This window comes from Watersipora subatra, chromosome 4 (assembly GCF_963576615.1).
Source record: "Watersipora subatra chromosome 4, tzWatSuba1.1, whole genome shotgun sequence".
NCBI classification, from domain to species: domain Eukaryota; kingdom Metazoa; phylum Bryozoa; class Gymnolaemata; order Cheilostomatida; family Watersiporidae; genus Watersipora; species Watersipora subatra.
The window spans coordinates 32,545,483-32,566,783 of NC_088711.1; the positions used below are offsets into that span (position 1 = coordinate 32,545,483).

The 21,301-nt window shown below is 36.4% G+C and overlaps 1 protein-coding gene across 1 annotated transcript in view; it reads right to left on the reverse strand.

Annotated features, from left to right (window-relative positions):
- The window catches only part of LOC137393004 (transient receptor potential cation channel subfamily M member-like 2), a 74,868-nt gene that overhangs the window by 41,936 nt on the left and 11,631 nt on the right, over window positions 1-21,301 (reverse strand). The window contains exons 5-12 of the mRNA XM_068079384.1: window positions 21,019-21,223; window positions 19,141-19,246; window positions 18,575-18,775; window positions 15,157-15,303; window positions 13,892-13,960; window positions 13,243-13,366; window positions 9,893-10,024; window positions 2,378-2,477 (exon numbers count right to left, since the gene is read on the reverse strand). Of these exons, the coding sequence (XP_067935485.1) occupies window positions 2,378-2,477; window positions 9,893-10,024; window positions 13,243-13,366; window positions 13,892-13,960; window positions 15,157-15,303; window positions 18,575-18,775; window positions 19,141-19,246; window positions 21,019-21,223 (1,084 nt within the window). The remainder of the gene's footprint in view (window positions 1-2,377; window positions 2,478-9,892; window positions 10,025-13,242; window positions 13,367-13,891; window positions 13,961-15,156; window positions 15,304-18,574; window positions 18,776-19,140; window positions 19,247-21,018; window positions 21,224-21,301) is intronic.

The window sequence follows — 21,301 nt, forward strand, 5'->3', positions numbered from 1 at the left end:
GATTTAAAATTTATGCTACACGTCTGTCTCAAAGGTAAAAGCTCTCTATGGTACGCAATGCGCGTAGTACATTGTAATGTTAGATTTTATTGCAGATCGTAACTACAAAATGTCCTTAAGTTGTTGTAAGTACCTATAGTAACTAAGGTTAAGATATTGTTTCATTCCTGTTTTTTAATGATGAAGATTTTGATGATTTTCACCAGGAGGTGTTTGCATTACATATTACTATGGGCTTCTATACCACTCTATACGGTATTTTCGCCTTATGATGCTAACACTGAAACGAACTAAAATCATATAACTGTATACTAAATAATTTTTTTATTGTAATGGTAGCAAAACAGACTATATTTAGCCATTACTTGCTAATTATTTCACATTTACATACTTTGTTGTTTGACAAAGTTTGAAAACCTTTACAGTTGTGTTTATTTTCTATTAAATTATTTGAATTACACAAAACACTTTTCTAATGATATGTAGTTTGAAAGTTAGAATGGCAAATGTTGTTATACGTTAAATACAAATCAATTTTCTGTCTAAAAACTTTTTTATTACTCGGGCAACACTGTGTAGCGCAGCTAGTCTGTATATATATTTCTCAAAGTTTGTGTGTGAGTATGTGGGTATGTGCATAGTTCCAGCTATATCTATTAAAATCTTGGAACAAAGAATCAAATCGCAGAAGATTTGATGTTGGACCATCCGGTTCGCCAGTCCTACGCCTTACTAATTAAGCCACACAAGCTTGATAGAATCCTAGGCGATATATGTCGGCGTACGAGAGCAAATAGGCAACGGCTTTCCGTTCCTACGCCAGGTGATGGCATAACGTCGCGTGAAGCTGGTAGCTCTTACTAATAAGCTTACTCAAATTATCCATTGGAATTGTGCCAGGCTAATAGTAAGTGGCAGACAACTCTCATTACCTGTCATTGTTTATAAGCTGATTTTTAATACCCGGGCAACGCCGGATAGCACAGCTAGTATAATTATATATAAAACTCAATGTTAGTTGTTTGTCTGCTGGCTGTTTGTCATTCGTGCATCCAGTTATATCGATAAAGTTTTAGAAACAAAAAATCCGTTTCGCATTGGATTTGAACTCAAAACCTGCAGGTGTTCAGACAGCCATGCTCAACCACTAAATTGCGTGTCCAACTGGCCATAGCCATGAATAATTGTGAACATACTTATGCGCCTGCCAATCTTTAATGGGTTCACGCTTTAGTAGCAAGATTCATGCTTCAGCTAACACGCTGGAAGATAATGATGGCGTGAGAGATCATGACGCAATCTTTTTTTCTAACGCTGACTCAAGTTATAACAATGACTTTCATTAGAGTAAAGTTACTAGCTTAAATTACTCAAACTTACTAGGTAAAGAAACTTAGTCAATCAAAAATAAATTTTGCATGGGCTGGGCATTTAGCTAGTTTAATTAATAAGTGAAATAAAAGCTAAAGATAACAATCAAATATACTCAAACAAGCCTAAATCATAACACACCTTTTCATTATATGCCGCTTACTTTGTGTTGGACAAATTCTTCCTTTCAAGCTTATATTGACTTATATTGATGACATTCCAGGGAATATGTTCAGTTGAGTTCAGTTGGACTGCTAACACTAGAGCTAAAAATCAGTTGGACTACTAACACTGGATCTAAAGGTTTTCCTTGACTTTTTAATATTGCTATATAATAATACCTCTAAAGTTTTTACCTATAGTAACGTATACTAGGATTAAAAAACTCTGATAGACATGAGGATGGGCCGAGGGGATAAAATGATTAACCCTGCAATCTGATAAAACATGCAAACTAAATTTTTGCTTACATCTGCTACTGTGGAGAAAAGTAGTTTGTAGTAGTTTTGTAGTAGTGTGTATGTTAAAATATTTTATCTACACATCTAAGCATTGTAATATGACCATCGAGGCTGTTTTTAATGGCAGCTGTGGGACTGCCTGCGATGCTAGCAGTCTCTTACATTCCTTCCTTTGCTTTTAGGGTTCACATGTGCAGAGTTATTTGAATTCACATAAACAGATATGTCAAATTCAGCCTTTCAGATAGTGCAGAGAAATGTGCATCAAGGTCATTAAAATACCATTAACACCAATAAAACAACTCCAATTCTAAAAATAAGGTATGTAACAGTTTTAGAAAATATGGCAATTAATATTTTTCCACTACCAGTAGACTAAAGGCACTGCCACTCTAAAAATGTGTCCAAAGACACATTAAATATGCAAAGTTTTATAAACCTTTAGTTAGCCTTGTTTGTGAACCTTTCACAAAAATACAAAAATCAACAAAGCAGTGCTGTTTTGAAAATGTCTTACTCAAACTACAATACTTTATGATACTTACAGGGAGTTGTTGAGATAAGATGCAGTGATATCTATTCCTTCCTGATGGTTGCTTTTATTGTACATTCCTCTCATGACTGCTGCACCAACTATCGCCCCAGCTACAAATACATGACATAATTTCACTTTTAATACCTTCATCTACACATTCTGCCTTACCTTTAATTGTCACTCATGTAGGAATTGTATTACTTTGTCAGCTTTAAATGCCTCTCTTAATTATTAGTGCGATGACCGATTGCAAAAACCAGAGCCGGGTCAGAGAGAGAAGCCGACCCCTAGATGACCGAAACTACCAGGCTGAGCCGCAACTCAACAGACGATACAGGCCCCTGGTAATACTTTCGGTTGGCAAAGGGTCGGCTGCTGAGTCGACCATGCTACCGAGAAGTGGAGACAAGCCAAAGTCAGGAGCTATAAAAACGCTGCAGAAGGGGCCAAGAGCAGAGCACTTGGGAATCTTGCCTTATTCAGCTATTTATATGTTCATTGCATAACTAATTGTATCATTATATATGTGCTAAGAAAGATATATGTTCACTGCTTTGCAATCGATTGGTTTGTTTTCTTCTAGAACAAGTCGATGACCTCGGTCAGTTCCTTTACACTGACAGCAGCAATGGATTCATGGATTTCGACTCTACAGGAAGCAGCAGACTCTAACTGGATACTCTGACTGGATACTCTAACTGAGGCTATCTTAGTGATAGTAAGGGGAAAGCTCCCGAGAAAATGAGAGCTCCGAGGTGGGACTAATTTCTGATCACAGAAAGACTTGGCTGCCAAAAGGGCAGCCAAGTTTCTATGAGAGGGTGTTGGGCTGCTCTTTGGGCAGCCTAACACTCTCTCAGACCCACAGAGGTGGGACTGCTCAAAGAGCATCCCCACCTCTGAGGGTCTGAGAGTAGTGCTGCACGATAACACGATATAATTCGATATGACGATATATTTCAGTGGGTGATTTTATATTTGGTCAGTTTTCAAGTCGATATGAATATCGAAGCCGATATTTTATCGAAATATCGGCTGAATTTATTTTGCAAAAATGGAGTTGTCTATTCCTTTTATTGTAAAGAAGGGCCAACTCTTGTTTTTTCAACCGATATTAACCGATATTCTTTCATATCGTTCATATTAAAGTCTAACACTACATATCGAGAGAAGACAGCTCCAATGTTCGATATTTTTCGATATTCGATACATTTTGAGACCAAATAATCGAATGTACATGCAAAGATATCGTGCAGCACTATCTGAGAGGTGCTCTCATAAGGGTTGGCAGCATGATAGCTACCAGATGTGCTGGTAGCGTGGGCAGAAGTACAGACTGTCTGGTTAAGACATTGGACAAGATGATGATGGCACCCTGGGCTGTAGCTTACCAGTTCAAATCACCTCATTATTCCGGCTCGGGAGTTGTAAAATAATTCATCAGCTGATTCCAAGAAGTGGCAGAGGCTAATGAGTAGACGAAAGCTGACAGCCTACTCCAATTTCAAGAAGCTCTGCAAGAGGAAATAGAGAACTGTGGTCAAGTTGACAGAGTAGAAGCCGTCTTTGCGTCATGAGCTCGGTTTGGTCTCTCCCCCAGGCAAGTTTGATGCAAACTAAGTACCCTAAGAAAAGTCACAGACGCTACCCTCCAGAAACATGCAAGCCAAGTGGAATGGCAAATTCAAGCTCTGCAGGAACTTGCCGGCGCCCTATCAAACAGATATAGCCAATGAGTTGTTTTGCAGCACTTTGAACAACTCGAACCTTCAAAGCCAATTATTGGCAGTGCTAACACCCAGGTTGACCGATGCGGTCCAAGTTGGCATGGAATCCATCTAAGTTAAACCTAAGGAACGCCAGTCAACAGTCGACCGGTCCGTAGACAAAGAACAGGTGGAGAGGACTGCAGTAGTTAAAAACAGACTGTCAGCCAGCTGGCGCTACTCGGACAGCAGCTGACCAAGTAGGTTTAGCAACTAGAAGAGGAAAATGACAGGCTTAGGGAGGCCACCACAAAGAAACTCTTTTAATGCTGGGAGTGCGGAAGCCAAAGACAGGTCCGCAAAAACTGCCCTAGCCAAAAGCCACAGAACTGGAGACGGCAAAAAGCTGCTACGGTAGTGCTGACTCCAAGTTGCACTGAAGCATCGAACTGATCCAACTAAAACAAAAACGTTCCGATTCGCTGGTCGGAGACATCCAGCCAGGAGGAACTCCAACCTAGAAGAGTCAGAGGCGTAATAAAAAGACGACATGGCCGCACCACGCAAGACAAGATGGCGGTGAAAAAGCCTCCGGGAATAGCTCTCCAGAATTACTACAAGGTCTTAAAGAAACTGGAGCCCGGATACCAGGACAATGGCACAATCGGGGGAATACGACCTAAGCCAGAGCGGGTCACCCCAGGCTGTACTGGCAGAAGTACACTCAGAGGCCAGCCCGAATGACTGAGGCCAATGCATAGTCGGAAGTCTGTCTTGAGAGCAACAGGGCTGACTTGCCTTTATGCTCCTCCCTTCGAGTTGAACAAACACATCAGGAGCTTGATCCAGGAGCACTTTCCCTTGAGGTCATACTTGAAACTGAGTCCGAAGAAGCCCGACAAGTGCATAGTCGAAAGCCTGCCTTAACAGTGGCAGGGCCAGTTTACCTTATGCCCTCTTTTGAACTCAACAGACATTTCAGAAGGCTGCTTTGGCAGACTCAGGAGTGTTGCGCCCCAGAGATCTTGCCTCTCGAGGCAAGGGTGATACCAAACCGAGCAGAGAACAGGCTCTGAACCAACTCTACTTTACGAGCTACTTCTTTTCCGGAAAGCAAGAAGGGCAGTCTATTCAGTTTCTGATTGACCTCGGGTGTGCCATGAACTTGCTGAGCAAGCAAGTGTTCAAAAAGTTCTCTCAAAGCGTGAGGGACTTGCTCAAAAAGAGTGACAGTCACGGTCTCATGGTGGATGGAACCCAACTGCCATTCTATAGTGTCATACGTTTACCCATACATCTCCGAAAAGTAAAGACTGAGGAGGTCTTTGTGATGAGCCGCATCAGCAAAGATGCCATCCTAGATGCCATATCCCTCTTGGTAGCACACCGTTGTGTTATGGAATTTCAGCAGCCCGTGGTTTCCATCGACGGTCGGCCTCTGACCTGTATGGATAGACACGGGTGTCTGCTACTTAACAAGGTGCAGGTGGTGAGAAATATGGTGGTGCCGGCCCACAGAGCAAAATAGCCGTTCCATGTCAGGCCACTATCTGGAACTACTGCCCAGTGGAACTACTACATGGACAACAGATGGAAATGGCTTTAATTATAGTAAAGATTGCATAACTTTGTCACCTTTAATTGTCTCCCCTATTAGAATTGCACCAACTTGACACCTTCAAGTGCCTCTGTTATAGTTACTGTACTACTTTATTACCTTTAATTGCCTCTCCTATATGGATTGTATCACCTAATGACACCTTTAGTTGACTCTCTTATAGGAATTGTATCACTTTGTCATTTTCAATTGCCTTTCGTATAGCAGTTGCAACATATTTCGTTAAGTTTGAAAGAACACAAATTGAGCATTAGTAAATTTTGCTAGCTCGCCAAATATAGCCATTTAACCTGCTAACTCCTGGCTCATATGAATAGCCATTTAACCTGCTAACTCCTGGCTCATATGAATAGCCATTTAACCTGCTAACTCCTGGCTCATATAAATAGCCATTTAACCTGCTAACTCCTGGCTCATATGAATAGCCATTTAACCTGCTAACTCCTGGCTCATATGAATAGCCATTTAACCTGCTAACTCCTGGCTCATATGAATAGCCATTTAACCTGCTAACTCCTGGCTCATATGAATAGCCATTTAACCTGCCAACTCCTGGCTCATATGAATAGACAGTAAGTTGAAGATGTTAAACTTAAATTCCTCAGTAACGTGTATCCAGTTAAAACTTTAAAGCCAATCTTCTACATGTATATACAAGCAGGTCCCCTGATACTAGGCTATATTAAGAATGTTCAATCAACTGTGAAAGTACTTAGGATAGCCCATAGAGTTATCCCCCTAGAGTGATAACTGTGCCTTCAACAACACAAGCGTTTCCGGTGTCAACGAGAAGCGTTTAGGCCACGCCCCTTTTGTGTGCTAGTCAATCGTAGTGATTGACAGAACAATAACATCAGCCATGAGAATAGTTAAACAATGACCATGAATTTCCACAGTTAAGACAGTAATTGTTGCTCATATTAAAGAAATGATGATTATAGTTTATTACTCTAATATATGCTTATAATTTAAAGCAATTCAATACCTACATGCCTTGCAAAGGCCCTGAATAGATATTGTTAAGTGAGTTAATGCAATCAGTTACTCAAATGATATACATCCCCCACACATGGGGGGCTGTATATCATTGGTTACTCTTAGATAAGATAGATAGTCACAATTTCCATTTCCATAAAACTTCCATAATTCATTTCCATATTATTTCCATTTCCATAACATTTCCATAATTCATTTCCATATTACTTACATTTCCATAAAATTTCCATAATTCATTTCCATATTGTTTCCATTTCCATAACATTTCCCTATTTTATTTCCACATTATTTCCATTTCCATATTTCTAAAATAAAATTTCCATATCCATTTTCATAAAATTATGGAAATATTTATGTTTATGGAAATGGATATGGAAAAGTAAACATTTCCATATTATGTTTAGCGATCCCTGTAAATATGTATACACTTAGCACTTTAAATATTCTTTCATTCAGATATACACCTATGTAGACGTATTAGCCAGTATAACTTGCCTCTGTTTATATCTTGGATTACGTGTATGTTACAATTTCCATAATTCATTTCCTTATTATTTCCATTTCCATAACATTTCAATATTATTTAAATTTCCATAACATTTTCCTATTTCATTTTCATATCATTTCCATAACATTTCCATAATTCATATCTATATAATTTCCATTTTCATACCATTTTCATATTTCTAAAATAAAATTTCCATATCCATTTCCATAAAATTATGGAAATATTTATGTTTATGGAAATGGATATGGAAAAGTAAACATTTCCATAATATGTTTAGTGATCCCTGGTAGGTATTGAATTGCTTTAAATAATAAGCATATATTAGAGTAATAAGCTATAATCATAATTTCTTTAATATGAGCATTAATTACTATCTTAACTGGAAATTCATGATCCTTGTTTAACCATTCTCATGACTGATGTTATTGATCTAGTCAATCAATACGATTGACTAGCACAAAAAAGGGTCATGGCCTAAACACTTCTTGTTGGCACCGGAAACGCTCGTGTTGTTATCACTCTAGGGGGAGGTAACTCTATGGGATAGCCTAATTCCTTTTGAACTGAATATTACATTGAAGCTCCAAACTTGCAAAACTCGATGAAAAAAATAAAACCAAATAGAGTAAATAGATTTTTACAATATTTCAAAAAAGTGATGGTTTAGAGGTAACTGACGAAACAAAATGATTGCATTACACCGAGTCTGATAGTGTGTGTATAGGTTATGAATAGAAAAACAGATAGCTCTAATAACAGATGCCCCTTGATCTCACCAACTAACGTAAGTCCTCATGTTCAAGCCGCGCGGCTTGTGCGCACAAACAGATGACTCTTGAAAGAAAAAATAACCCTCCAACAAGCCGTCTGTGGTATCTAGCCGCCCTTACCAACAATCCGCATATGCCGACAGACCACGGCTGACGACTGAGATTTTGTCGTCCTTGAACCTTTCGGAAGCAAGAGTGTTGAGACGGGTTTCGCTATACCCACGTCCTCTTGAATAAGAAAAACTGTTTCGCACCCAGTTTGGCCCATAGTTTCTGTTTCGATGTCAGCAGGTATTAACGCGCTCCCAACCACTTGTCTCTCACTCGTGTATTCATCTCGACTTAGAGCGATAAATTCTTCTTTAGTCTAAAGTATTCCAGAAACATGACCTTGAAAATAAACGAGTTGGTCGCCAGAACCCCCGTACATAAAAGTGTATCATGAATGCGATTCTACGGTTATAGCGCAAGAGCTGAGCCGAGATCACATTTATTGAGAAGCCACCCTGAGCCCCTTGTAAGTTTTAAAAGAATGACCTTAGGCCGCAGTCTATGACTTTGAACCAGAAGCCACGCCCAACGACAAGCCGAGCGGCTTGAGCATGAGGACTTACGGTAAGCGTCCATTTGACTTAAAACTTCATAACTGACCTATGAATGTATCACGAACAAGCGACCAATACAATCCTACGTAATACGGCAAAACTATGGAGCCGAGTTTAGTCGGGCGAAGACCAGATAGGAAAACAATTCTGAATTATCTCGGGAGCAAGCTTGTAAGTGTTTATAAGTGCTTCCTTATAAAATCATCAAATATACAAAGATGGAAAAATAATCTAGCGCTGCCAATTGCATAAAGCAACTCAACAAACAGCCTGCTGTGTAGCAATAACAACAATAATTCATGTTTGTCATTGACCTAACCATGTGCAAGCAAGTCGAACGGCTGAGCTAGTTCACAAAAACTAACTTCAGATTTTATACATGTAGTTTTTACTCCTGCAACAATTTTCACAAACCGGGTAGATTTTGCCAATGCCATAATTTTAATACGACAACTCTTCAAATGTTCCAAAGTGGTTTGACCTGTAACTATGGCAACAGAGCAATATAGACTTTAAATATTAAACGATAAGCTAGAGGGAATTATAATCAGTATTAATTGTAAACACAGGCAATATTCTATGAAAGTGATAAGCACAACAATGAGTCAGCTGATTATTTACACACCTTACTAAATCATAAGAAAATATATTTTATGATTAAATTACTCCGAACTAAAACAACGATTCCTATTATCGAACAAGTGATTCAACAGTAATATTACACCCCTTATTTGCACACTGTATAATTTAAGGAATGCTTCTGCATGTTTGGCGTATTCAAGAGAAACCACAAGAATCTTGAAGAGATTCTTTAGAATATTCTTGATTACACTCAAGAATGTTCTAGAGAGCCAGCGCACTCTGCTGTTTAGCAATGATGAAGAATGCCTGGGGGATGAGTACCTTCATGAAGGAGCAACCACGTAGTCATTAGACTAAACCAGTGATTCAGTCACCAGCCATTGCTGGACATAATAAACAGCTGTCATCTCCAACCCCCTGACCTTTATCTTGCTCAGACCCCAATCGCTAAGTTATATTTGATCAACAACTATTGCTTGTTTAATAAAAACTTATTGTTCTTAGTATGTACAAAAAACTATGAAATTTTGGTGTTTGCGGCAATCGCTATGATAACAGAGAAATATGTACTTGTGCATCAAAATTAAATGCTTTCAAGTATGATGCTCTGCTAATTCACTTGCAGGGGTGACAACGAAACCCCTGCTGGACATGCCAATAAAACACCTGCCAGATGTGACACTGATACACCCACCAATGTTACCATAAGACACCCCCTGATATGACTTATGAGGCCCTACCAATGTGATCCTGTGAGCGTCTCCAGAACATCCTAGCAATATCCATCCTGTTAAAAAGGGCCGCCCAGAGGAAGAGGTGCTGCGCAGGATCTCTATAGACACTGGAGCCTGGCAGACAGCTAGATGACTGATCTAAACATAGAAACAGTCTGATTGACCAGGATGAAAGGCCTTACTGTGACATCAGCAGAGCTGCATAAGCCAGTCGTAATTCATTCATACCCGTTTAAGATATAGAAAGTTGCTGAAAAAAGTCAATTAAGAATTGTTTAAAAATGAATGGCTTAGAAAAGCTGTTGCAGATCCTCACAATCGCATAAGCTGATCATGAGGAAATAACTAGGTCGTTGCATGGCAACTGCTGCAACTCATGTCCCTTAACCTGTCCAAAGTAACTCTCCGACAAACGGCTCTTTTTAAAATTTTTGAGCTGACAAACTACGAGACTTAACTGTAAAAGTGGTTATGGTAGATATGTGGTTATGGTAGGTAAGTAGTTATGGTAGATATGTGGTTATGGTAGGTAAGTAGCTATGGTAGACATGTGGTTATGGTAGGTAAGTAGTTATTTTAGACACGTGGTTATGGTAGGTAAGTAGCTATGGTAGACACGTGGTTATTGTAGGTAAGTAGCTATGGTAGACATGTGGTTATGGTAGGTAAGTAGTTATGGTAGACATGTGGTTACGGTAGGTAAGTAGTTATAGTAGACATGTGGTTATGGTAGGTAACTAGTTATGGTAGACATGTGGTTATGGTAGGTAAGTAGCTATGGTAGACATGTGGTTACGGTAGGTAAGTAGTTATGGTAGACACGTGGTTATGGTAGGTAAGTAGTTATGGTAGACATGTGGTTACGGTAGATTGTGGTTAAAATTCCTCTTGTATTACCCTAACCATCCACGTTACTAGGTCCACTTTTGGCGATTAACAAATGTTAGAAAAAATTCTCCGCAGTAGAGTCGTGTATCATCTCAGTAGACAGGAGTATTCATTGATTACAGTGTTAACTCCAGGGTTCCTCATAGAATACTTTATACCGTGATTAGTTTAGATTAAGTACAGATTTCCAAGCAACTACTTTGAAGTCTTTTCTACGTAAATATGTTTTTTGTAATTAGCTCCGGACAAACTGAATGTTTCAGCCACCGCATAAACCTTGACAATGAAAGCATGCAAGTGAGGAATTAACGAAAAGAGCCTTCTAAAAAAGTTTAACGTGATGCAAAATCGTAACCAGTATACAGTATATACTAAGTATGACTCAGTATACCAGTATATTGAGCAGTTTTACAGGTGCTGTGAAATCATCTAGATATGCTCTATACTTCTAGGTCTATGTTCTACGATGGCAAGAATAATGAGGGCTTTAAATCTAGCAAACTCATTTAAACCATATATATTACAAAACGAGAATAAACAACGCAAAGCAATAAACACAAATCTGTACTGAGCAGTTCCTAGTGGTTTCTAGTGACCCAATCAGTTCTCTGTCAACAGTCACATGGTGCTAAAGACCGCTTGCCAAAAAAACTTTGAACAAATACAAAACTTATAATTGAATACAAGCCAAATGGTAACAGAGCTAAACCAACAGCAAGCAGCATTAATTACCAGTGTAGCAGTCTGCAAAGCAAGAGGAACCTGGTAAAATAGTTGTTAAAAATGAGGGTCATATAAAATAGGACTCAAAATTAGGTGTTGTATCAATGGACTTGTCAATGTCGTGGCCATTTAACTTCAGGATATTACTTAATTAGCAGCATAACATAGCGGAGATCATATGACAGCGCCTCGAGGCTTAGAGTTAGCATCTTATTCTACACTTGGACATGCTAAATCCTAAAGTGGATGAGAGGTATGTCAATTGAAGACAAACGATGAATATTTAACATGCCCAATGATTTTTCTGATGTTTTAAGGTAAAGAAACACATAAAATATATATCAGTTGACAAAGTGATAGTGAACCTCAAACCAGCTGAATCGATCCCACTTTCCTTACCACGATGTTAGTACAAGCAGTGACTGCATGAAACATTCAAACCATCTTTTCTAGCAATACTTGTGTTCTGCCTATATGTATGTTTACCATAGCCTTGGCTAACTTCTGTCTTCACGAATCTTTTTATTAATAATTTCAGTGTTTATGCTCTATTTGTGTGTCTAAGTGTTTAATACTCAACTTATTGCATAGCTTATATTTGATAGACCTCTACCTATGAAACTAATCATTCCAAGTCTACCATTATATATTAACTGTTGTATGTTGGAGCAGCTATTCTCATCAGAATGCACTGTAAATAATTTAGTTCATTCCTCAGCTCACAAACCTACGATAGCAAATAAATACTCATTCCTAACAAATACTGCAAATAATTACACATATAATTAAAACCAATACTTTATATGACATTATTAAAAAAATATGTGAAAAACTAAATCATAGGTAAAAACTAAATCATAGGTAAAAACTAAATCATAGGTAAAAACTAAATCATAGGTAGAAACTAAATCATAGGTAAAAACTAAATCATAGGTAAAAACTAAATCATAGGTAAAAACTAAATCATAGGTAAAAACTAAATTATAAGGCGGATAGCCAATAAAAAGAGGGTGCTTTATAACTGTCTTTAAAAGGGTATGCATACAGATGGGTGGATTTGCCGATGCGGACTTTCGGAGGTGGTAAATATACTCAGCATAACTTGCTCTTAAACTAATCAAAATTATCTCATATACTGCATTTTTGTTTTCATATATTTTATATATACGTAGCCTCTGCACTTTTACTTACAACCGCAGAATTATTCGAGAAACTTCGAACATCATAAGTTGAAACTACACTTACATGTATGTGTGAAGTCAAAGGTGTAAGGTCAAAGGTTTTAAGTCAAAGGCGTAAGGTCATATATTAACTGAAGTTTGACAGCTCGGATTGGAGAATAGAAGTGAACGTGAGTGAAGGTTTGAGTGTACACTTCCTGCCATTAGCACACTACTAGCACAGTACTAGTCGTATAATACCTGCACGGACTACAGATGTACTGGCCATCAACATAGATCTACTTAAACTCACATTACTTAGACAGTAGCTAGGCAGTCAGGAAAAGACACTTTACTTAGACAGTAGCTAGGCAGTCAGGAAAGGAAACTTTACTTAGACAGTAGCTGGGTAGTCAGGAAAGGACACTTTACTTAGACAGTAGCTAGGTAGTCAGGAAAGGACACTTTACTTAGACAGTAGCTAGGTAGTCAGGAAAGGACACTTTACTTAGACAGTAGCTAGACAGTCAGGAAAGGACACTTTACTTAGACAGTAGCTAGGCAGTCAGGAAAGGACACACATACCTTGCTCATTCTTCTTGTAGATGTTGGGATAGGAGTAGCCTAAAAGGGACTTGAATAGCTTCCCTATTTGGTGCATGTATCCCTTTTCTGTTCCAACAGCATTGATGCAACTGCAATCTCTAGTCTGCAACAAAAACTGACGCTATATAGACTCGGCGTAGAGATCAATACACTCCTTCTACATAATTTATCCTAAATTGTGTATGACTTATGTTGTTAAAACATATAAAATGGAAATTTATATGTTTTAACAACCTGCTATTGAAATAAGATAACTATCTAAATTTAGTCAAAAGTTGTAGGGAGTTGTCTGCTCATAACAATTTAGCTATTACACTGATGGCGCTACAGATTTTTCTCCATGTGAAATAATTACCTGATGCAAGATTCGATTCCTTAGTGTAATCATAGTAATTAGTAACCGCAGTGTAACCATAGTAACTACCTAACTACATCTGACAGTTGAAGCAATAACACACGCATAGTGGCAAGACACTTCTAGAACTAGTATGTATATTGTCTCTTTTTCATTCTTTAACATAAATATAGTAACAACTTAAAGTGTTTTGAGCAGCAACCAGGCATGAAATATTAATTTTTAAAACATTTTAAAACCTAACAAAATTTTTTAAATAAAATACTAGCTCACCTTTTTGGTCTCAACGGTGCTAAAAAGAGTTTTAACAAATCTTGAATATCCCTCGTCTCTTGACATCGACTGTAAAAGTAGAAGATAATATTCTTTTCGTCAGAATCATATAAAAATAAATTAGAAGGGATATGATGAGTCTGTGGAATGTATTTTGTAGCCACTTAGATAATTGCACTACTGTGTGGTATGACTTAGAAAAACACAACATTTCACACTGAAGAGATTTTAACCCACAAATTTTCATAATATCTCTGGGAAGTGAAGGCGTTCTGAAGAGGCGTGTTGATTAACTTTGCCATCACTGTTATTGCTGCACTATCATTTACATTCCTGTATTGTTTGTCCAACAGCAACTCATTACTCTTACAACAGTGACATCTCTCTTAGAAGAATTACAATCTAGAGATAATAATTATAATATCATTAGTTAATTTTATCTTTCAAATATGTCTTATTTGACTGTTTTAAGTAAGTTTTAATCAGAAAGTATTTAGAACTGAGTTAAAATGATGAAAACTACTATCATGCTAAAGATTAATCTGATTACAACAGTAGAAGATATTCCATAGAAGTATTTACATTAGAACAGTAAAAGGTATTCCATAGAAGTATTTACATTAGAACAGTAAAAGGTATTCCATAGAAGTATTTACATTAGAACAGTAAAAGGTATTCCATAGAAGTATCTATAGTAGAACAGTAAAAAATATTCCATAAAAGTATTTACATTAGAACAGTAGAAGGTATTCTATAAAAGTATTTACATTAGAACAGTAAAAGGTATTCCATAGAAGTATCCATATTAAAACAGTAGAAGGTATTCCATAAAAGCATTTACATTAGAACAGTAGAAGGTATTTTATAAAAGTATTTACATTAGAACAGTAAAAGGTATTCCATAGAAGTATCCATATTAGAACAGTAGGAGGTATTCCATAAAAGTATCCATATTAGAACAGAAGAAGGTATTCCATAAAGATATTTAAATTAGAACAGTAGGAGGTATTCCATAAAAGTATTTACATTAGAACAGAACACATGACATAAAACTATTCAGACTTCCTCATAAGAATCAGCTTACCAAAATGGTGTGTTACTAACATAAGACTATATACATGTAGATGTATGTTGGAATAGCGTATAATTATATAGATGCATTTTGGAGTAACATATGACTATATCGATGCATGTTGGAATATCATATTACTATACAGATGTGTGTTACAATAATATATGACTAGATAAATGTATGTTAAAATAACCTTTTTATAAAGCTCTTCCAGAAGTTCTTCTGTAACAAATTCCTTTAAGCTCAGCCCACTATCCACAAGCAACTCGACGAAATCTGGGAGGTCATCCAGCAAGGCCAATTTTGTAATCTCGTGTAGAAATGTTTCTTCTTTCATAAACTATAGCATAAAGAATCAACATTTCTATTGTTTGACTGGTAATTCCAACTTGCATAGACATTAATATATCTTAGTCCTGTCAGAACTACAATGAAGGGCAATAGCAGCGGTAACGCTGTTGTCAAGTCATTATTTACGACCATTCAATAAATGAACTCGCTAGAAGTAGGTGTAAGAGCAGCTGAATACTTAGTTTAACAAAGACCAAATGATGCTAAATGGACTCACTAGAAACAATTGTAGGAGAAGCTGACTACCTAGTTTAGCCAAAAACAAATGAATGGACTCGCTAGAAGTAAGTGTAAGAGCAGCTGACTACCTAGTTTAACCAAAACTAAATGGTGTTGAATGGACTCGCTAGAAGTGTAGGAGAAGCTGACTACCTAGTTTAACAGAGGCCAAATGAATGAACTCGCTAGAAGTACATGTAGGTGTAGGAGAAGCTGACTCCCCAGTTTAACCGAGACCAAATGATGCTAAAGAGAAAATTAAACATGGTCAAATAAGAGTACATATTTCCTGAAAGTGAAGAAAGCAATTTATTTTTCTTTTGAAACCGGAAAGTTTTAAAGACCTAACGTACTTCACATCATTGGTCAAAAGACTCATGTCTCAAAAGATTTAGTACTCAAATCAAACTATTATTAAATCTATGAGCCAGGGCAGGTATTTGAATGAGTTTGAAAGGCCAACCATGCGTATGATATGTACCAACTCATCTAAGCTAACCATGCGTATGATATGTACCAACTCATCTAAGCCAACCATGCGTATGATATGTACCAACTCATCTAAGCCAACCATGCATATGATATGTACCAACTCATCTAAGCCAACCATGCGTATGATATGTACCAACTCATCTAAGCCAACCATGCGTATGATATGTACCAACTCATCTAACCCAACCATGCGTATGATATGTACCAACTCATCTAAGCCAACCATGCGTATGATATGTACCAACTCATCTAAGCCAACCATGCGTATGATATGTACCAACTCATCTAACCCAACCATGCTTATGATATGTACCAACTCATCTAACCTTGTTTTAATGATTAGCATACAACAGAATGCAACTCTCAATAATATGTTTGATAACTAATACTGTAAAATTATTTTTGATATACTTGCACGCATTTACTAAACTGCAACCAAAACCGATAAACTGGTTTTGCGAGCAAGTTGTGATTTAACCCTACTTTCTGCAGGCAGAGTTTACACTATTAGCCAGTGAGACAGCAACCTATATAGTCAAACTTTGGCATACAATTTTATTTAGTTCTGATATTTGCTACGTCAAGATCATAATACATTGGAGCAGACATTCTAATAAGAATGCATAGCAATTTGTTCAATTCATGCCACATCTTAAAACCACTTGTCAATAGATGCTTCAGGTAATTATCGTTTAAACAAATGGATTATGAAACCTACGTAAAGACTGAATTGTATCCAACAACTCTAAATGCATAGAGTATTTCTTAAGAAAAAGGAAGCTTCTGCTGTCACATTGCGTTAAATGTAAGATGGGAATTAAGAGTAGAAGCAAATGGTGCTTGGGGAAATGGTCGCCATAGAGACGCCGAGCTAGTTTAACTTGCATTAAATTAACTTATATAAATTGACATACATTACAGTAACTATACAAATAACTCTATATTTGATGGTTTTTTATTCTATTTTTAACCATCTCCACGTTCACTAGCTCAGGCCTTTTTTCTTTACATCACTTTTACTTCTTTTTTATGATAACTACTACACAACTTATGAAAATTACTAGACAACTAATGATAACTACTAGACAACTAATGATAACTACTAGACAACTAATGATAACTACTAAAAAACTTATGATAACTACTAGACAACTAATGATAACTACTAGATAACTAATGATAACTACTAGACAACTAATAATAACTACTAGACAACTTATGATAACTACTAGACAGCTTAGAATAACTACTAGACAACTTATGATAACTACTAGATAACTAATGATAACTACTAAAAAACTTATGATAACTACTAGACAACTAATGATAACTACTAGATAACTAATGATAACTACTAGACAACTAATAATAACTGCTAGACAACTTATGATAACTACTAGACAGCTTAGAATAACTACTAGACAACTTATGATAACTACTAGATAACTAATGATAACTACTAAAAAACTTATGATAACTACTAGACAACTAATGATAACTACTAGATAACTAATGATAACTACTAGACAACTAATAATAACTACTAGACAACTTATGATAACTACTAGACAGCTTAGAATAACTACTAGACAACTTATGATAACTACTAGATAACTAATGATAACTACTAGACAACTAATAATAACTACTAGACAACTTATGATAACTACTAGACAGCTTAGAATAACTACTAGACAACTTATGATAACTACTAGACAACTAATGATAACTAATAGATAACCAATGATAACTACTAGACAACTTATGGTAACAACTAGACAACTCATGATAACTACTAGACAACTAATGATAACTACTAAAAAACTTATGATAACTACTAGACAACTAATGATAACTACTAGATAACTAATGATAACTACTAGACAACTAATAATAACTACTAGACAACTTATGATAACTACTAGACAGCTTAGAATAACTACTAGACAACTTATGATAACTACTAGATAACTAATGATAACTACTAAACAACTTTTGATAACTACTAGACAACTAATGATAACTACTAGACAACTAATGATAACTACTAAAAAACTTATGATAACTACTAGACAACTAATGATAACTACTAGATAACTAATGATAACTACTAGACAACTAATAATAACTACTAGACAACTTATGATAACTACTAGACAGCTTAGAATAACTACTAGACAACTTATGATAACTACTAGATAACTAATGATAACTACTAGACAACTAATAATAACTACTAGACAACTTATGATAACTACTAGACAGCTTAGAATAACTACTAGACAACTTATGATAACTACTAGACAACTAATGATAACTACTAGACAACTAATGATAACTACTAGACAACTTATGATAACTACTAAGGAAAACTGATTAGGCTACACATGTCTGATACATAAAACTGCAGTGTTTTGAGAAACATGGTTTGCTGCTACAAATATTGGCCTCATTGTCGACCAAATGCCAAAACATTTGCATGTAGAGGAGACGAAATCCTAAAGTTTGACTGCACTTGCAAGGGAAGCAAGCATTGAGGCAACACTAACGTCATTGTAGTCAGTATTTGAAACATTGAGGATGTCATCTCGAGCATAATCGACCCTTCCCCAAGCAAGAGCGAGTCGCATCTGGGCCTTCATTTTTGAAATATCCATTGTGTCCTTATCATGAAGTGCTGAGAGAATAGCTCTGTCAAGACCCAAATCATCTGAGCTGCTTCCCTGATGTGTGAAGTCAAACACTGTTATCTACAATACATAGGGCTGATTTTAACAGTTTTAACATCTATAGTACCAAAGCTTTGCAAATAACTTCTAAGTGCTCTTTTCAGTAATTAAGATAGGAAAGTTTGTACAATTAATTTTCATCAAATCGATTTATAAAGATGTGTTGTTTTATAAAGCTATAATGCAAAATCAAAATTTTAGCTAACCATAACCAAGGAAAACCGGCTTGTTTAGTATGTACATTCAAAAACAGTGGGAGGTTATACAATCAGTTGACAATGGCTTTGAGTGAAGCTGCCACTAGGCTGCATAAAAAGTGGGAGTGTATACAATCAGATGGCCATGGCATTGACTAAAGGTGCCACTAAAATGTATGAATAAATTACCAGCTTGTGTTGGTGAGCAATTTTTCGAAGAGACTCGAGCATATCTTGAGTTGGTTCTTTTCCAAGCTCAGCCTGATAAATTGCCCTCAGCTGTTTGGCACTGAGTCTGCAACAAGTGATCTAACAAGTTAATCTGGATGACTAGCACGATCAGCCACTGTAACTTCTTTCTAAACAATTAGCACTGCGGAGTCTTATCTCTGTTTAACTGGTAAATCACACACCCCTATCAACCATCATTTGTACAGTCATTCCGTTATAATGTGTTATGGCTCTGTAAGTAATAAAATAAATATGTAATGCTTTGCCTAGCAATTTATATATATATATTTTTCAAAATTTGTCATCTGTCTGTCTGTCTTCGGTATGTCCAGCTACAACTATTAAAAGTTTGGATTTAAAATTTCACATTTTGCTGGACTTGAACTCACGAAGATTGCACCTAACTAACCACGAGACTACAAAAGCTCTTACAATTCTTAGCTTTTACTACATAACGTATACATCCTTTTCCATTTTCACACCAAAAATGATGTATTAATTGAAACTCTATGGAACTCTTTTAATTCTATGAAAAATGATGCTTTGCGTATTTTGCGAACTTCTATTTCCGGTTTTTCGTAACGTTCAATTGCCAAGTCGCAGTAAAGGCCAATTCTTGTGGACAATTGTATTATCTCCAGTAGGAATAGCCTCTACATTATCTCTCCAATCAGTCAAACAAAGACAGTACGATATCTCATTTTTACATTTGTACCAGTACCGAGAGGTACCGATATTGTCATATTCAAAGTTTTGATGGATAGCTTCTACTGGAACAGTAACCTTTATTTATAAACACAATTTTATGCACAAATTGTTATTATTAATCAACGTATTCAGGATTTTTAGTTTGTTTTCTGTTCGTATTAATTGTATCATTACCAAAGCATCATTTATTGTAATCATAGCAAAACAGACTTAATTTAGCTATTACTTGCTAATTATTTCACATTTATATCTAAACATTTTTATAGTTGTTTTATTTTTTTTTAATTAATACGACCTGCACAAAACATTTTTCTCGTGATATAAAGTTTGAAAGTTACAGTTGTTTGACCAAAGTTTGAAAACCTTTACAGTTGTTTTTATTTTTTCTCTTAATTTATTTCAACTACACAAAACACTTTTCTCATGATACGAAGTTTGAAAGTTACAATGGTAACTATTGTTATATGTTGAATAAAAATAAGTTTCTTTGCAAAGACTTTTATTACCTGAACAATGTCGGGCATTCATCTAGTATCATCATATAGTTGCACAGCACTTCAGATTTACAAGAGTACATATGTCTCCATACCTACACTTGTGTAAATCAATATAAGTGATAAGAGTGCACATGTCTCCATACCTACACTTGTATAAATCAATATACATGTAAGTGACAAGAGTACATATGTCTCCATACCTACACTTGTGTAAATCAATATATAAGTGATAAGAGTGCACAAGTCTCCATACCTACACATGTGTAAATCAATATAAGTGATAAGAGTACATATGTTTCCATACCTACACTTGTGTAAATCGATATACATGTAAGTGACAAGAGTACATATGTCTCCATACCTACACTTGTGTAAATCAATATAAGTGATAAGAATACACATGTCTCCATACCTACACTTGTGTAAATCAATATAAGTGACAAGAGTACACATGTCTTCATACCTACACTTGTGTAAATCAATACAAGTGACAAGAATGCATATGTCTACATAAGTACACTTGCATATATCTAAACCTAAAAAAACTAAGAAAAAACCTACAAGTATTTCTCGCTTATATCTACTCTATGAGCTCTATATCTACTCTCTTATATCTACTCTATGAGCCCACCCGGAGAGAGTTGGTTTGCTATGCTTCTGGCTTGAGCCATGTATGGCATTGTGAATTTGAACAATGACCTCTGCAGCACGATGTGAACCAGCGATAGCCACCAATGGAATCTGAAATGAGAGGCTCTCAGCGCAAGCGTGGAGTGAACCATCACCGCCATTGACAAGAAGAGTCACGAGGGGGATGTGAACCTCATCTGATTGTTCTAAAAAGGATGTCTACATCTAAAGCTTGGAAGTGCTTTTGACTTTCTATTCATATGGGTTATGCACATTAGGTGTGC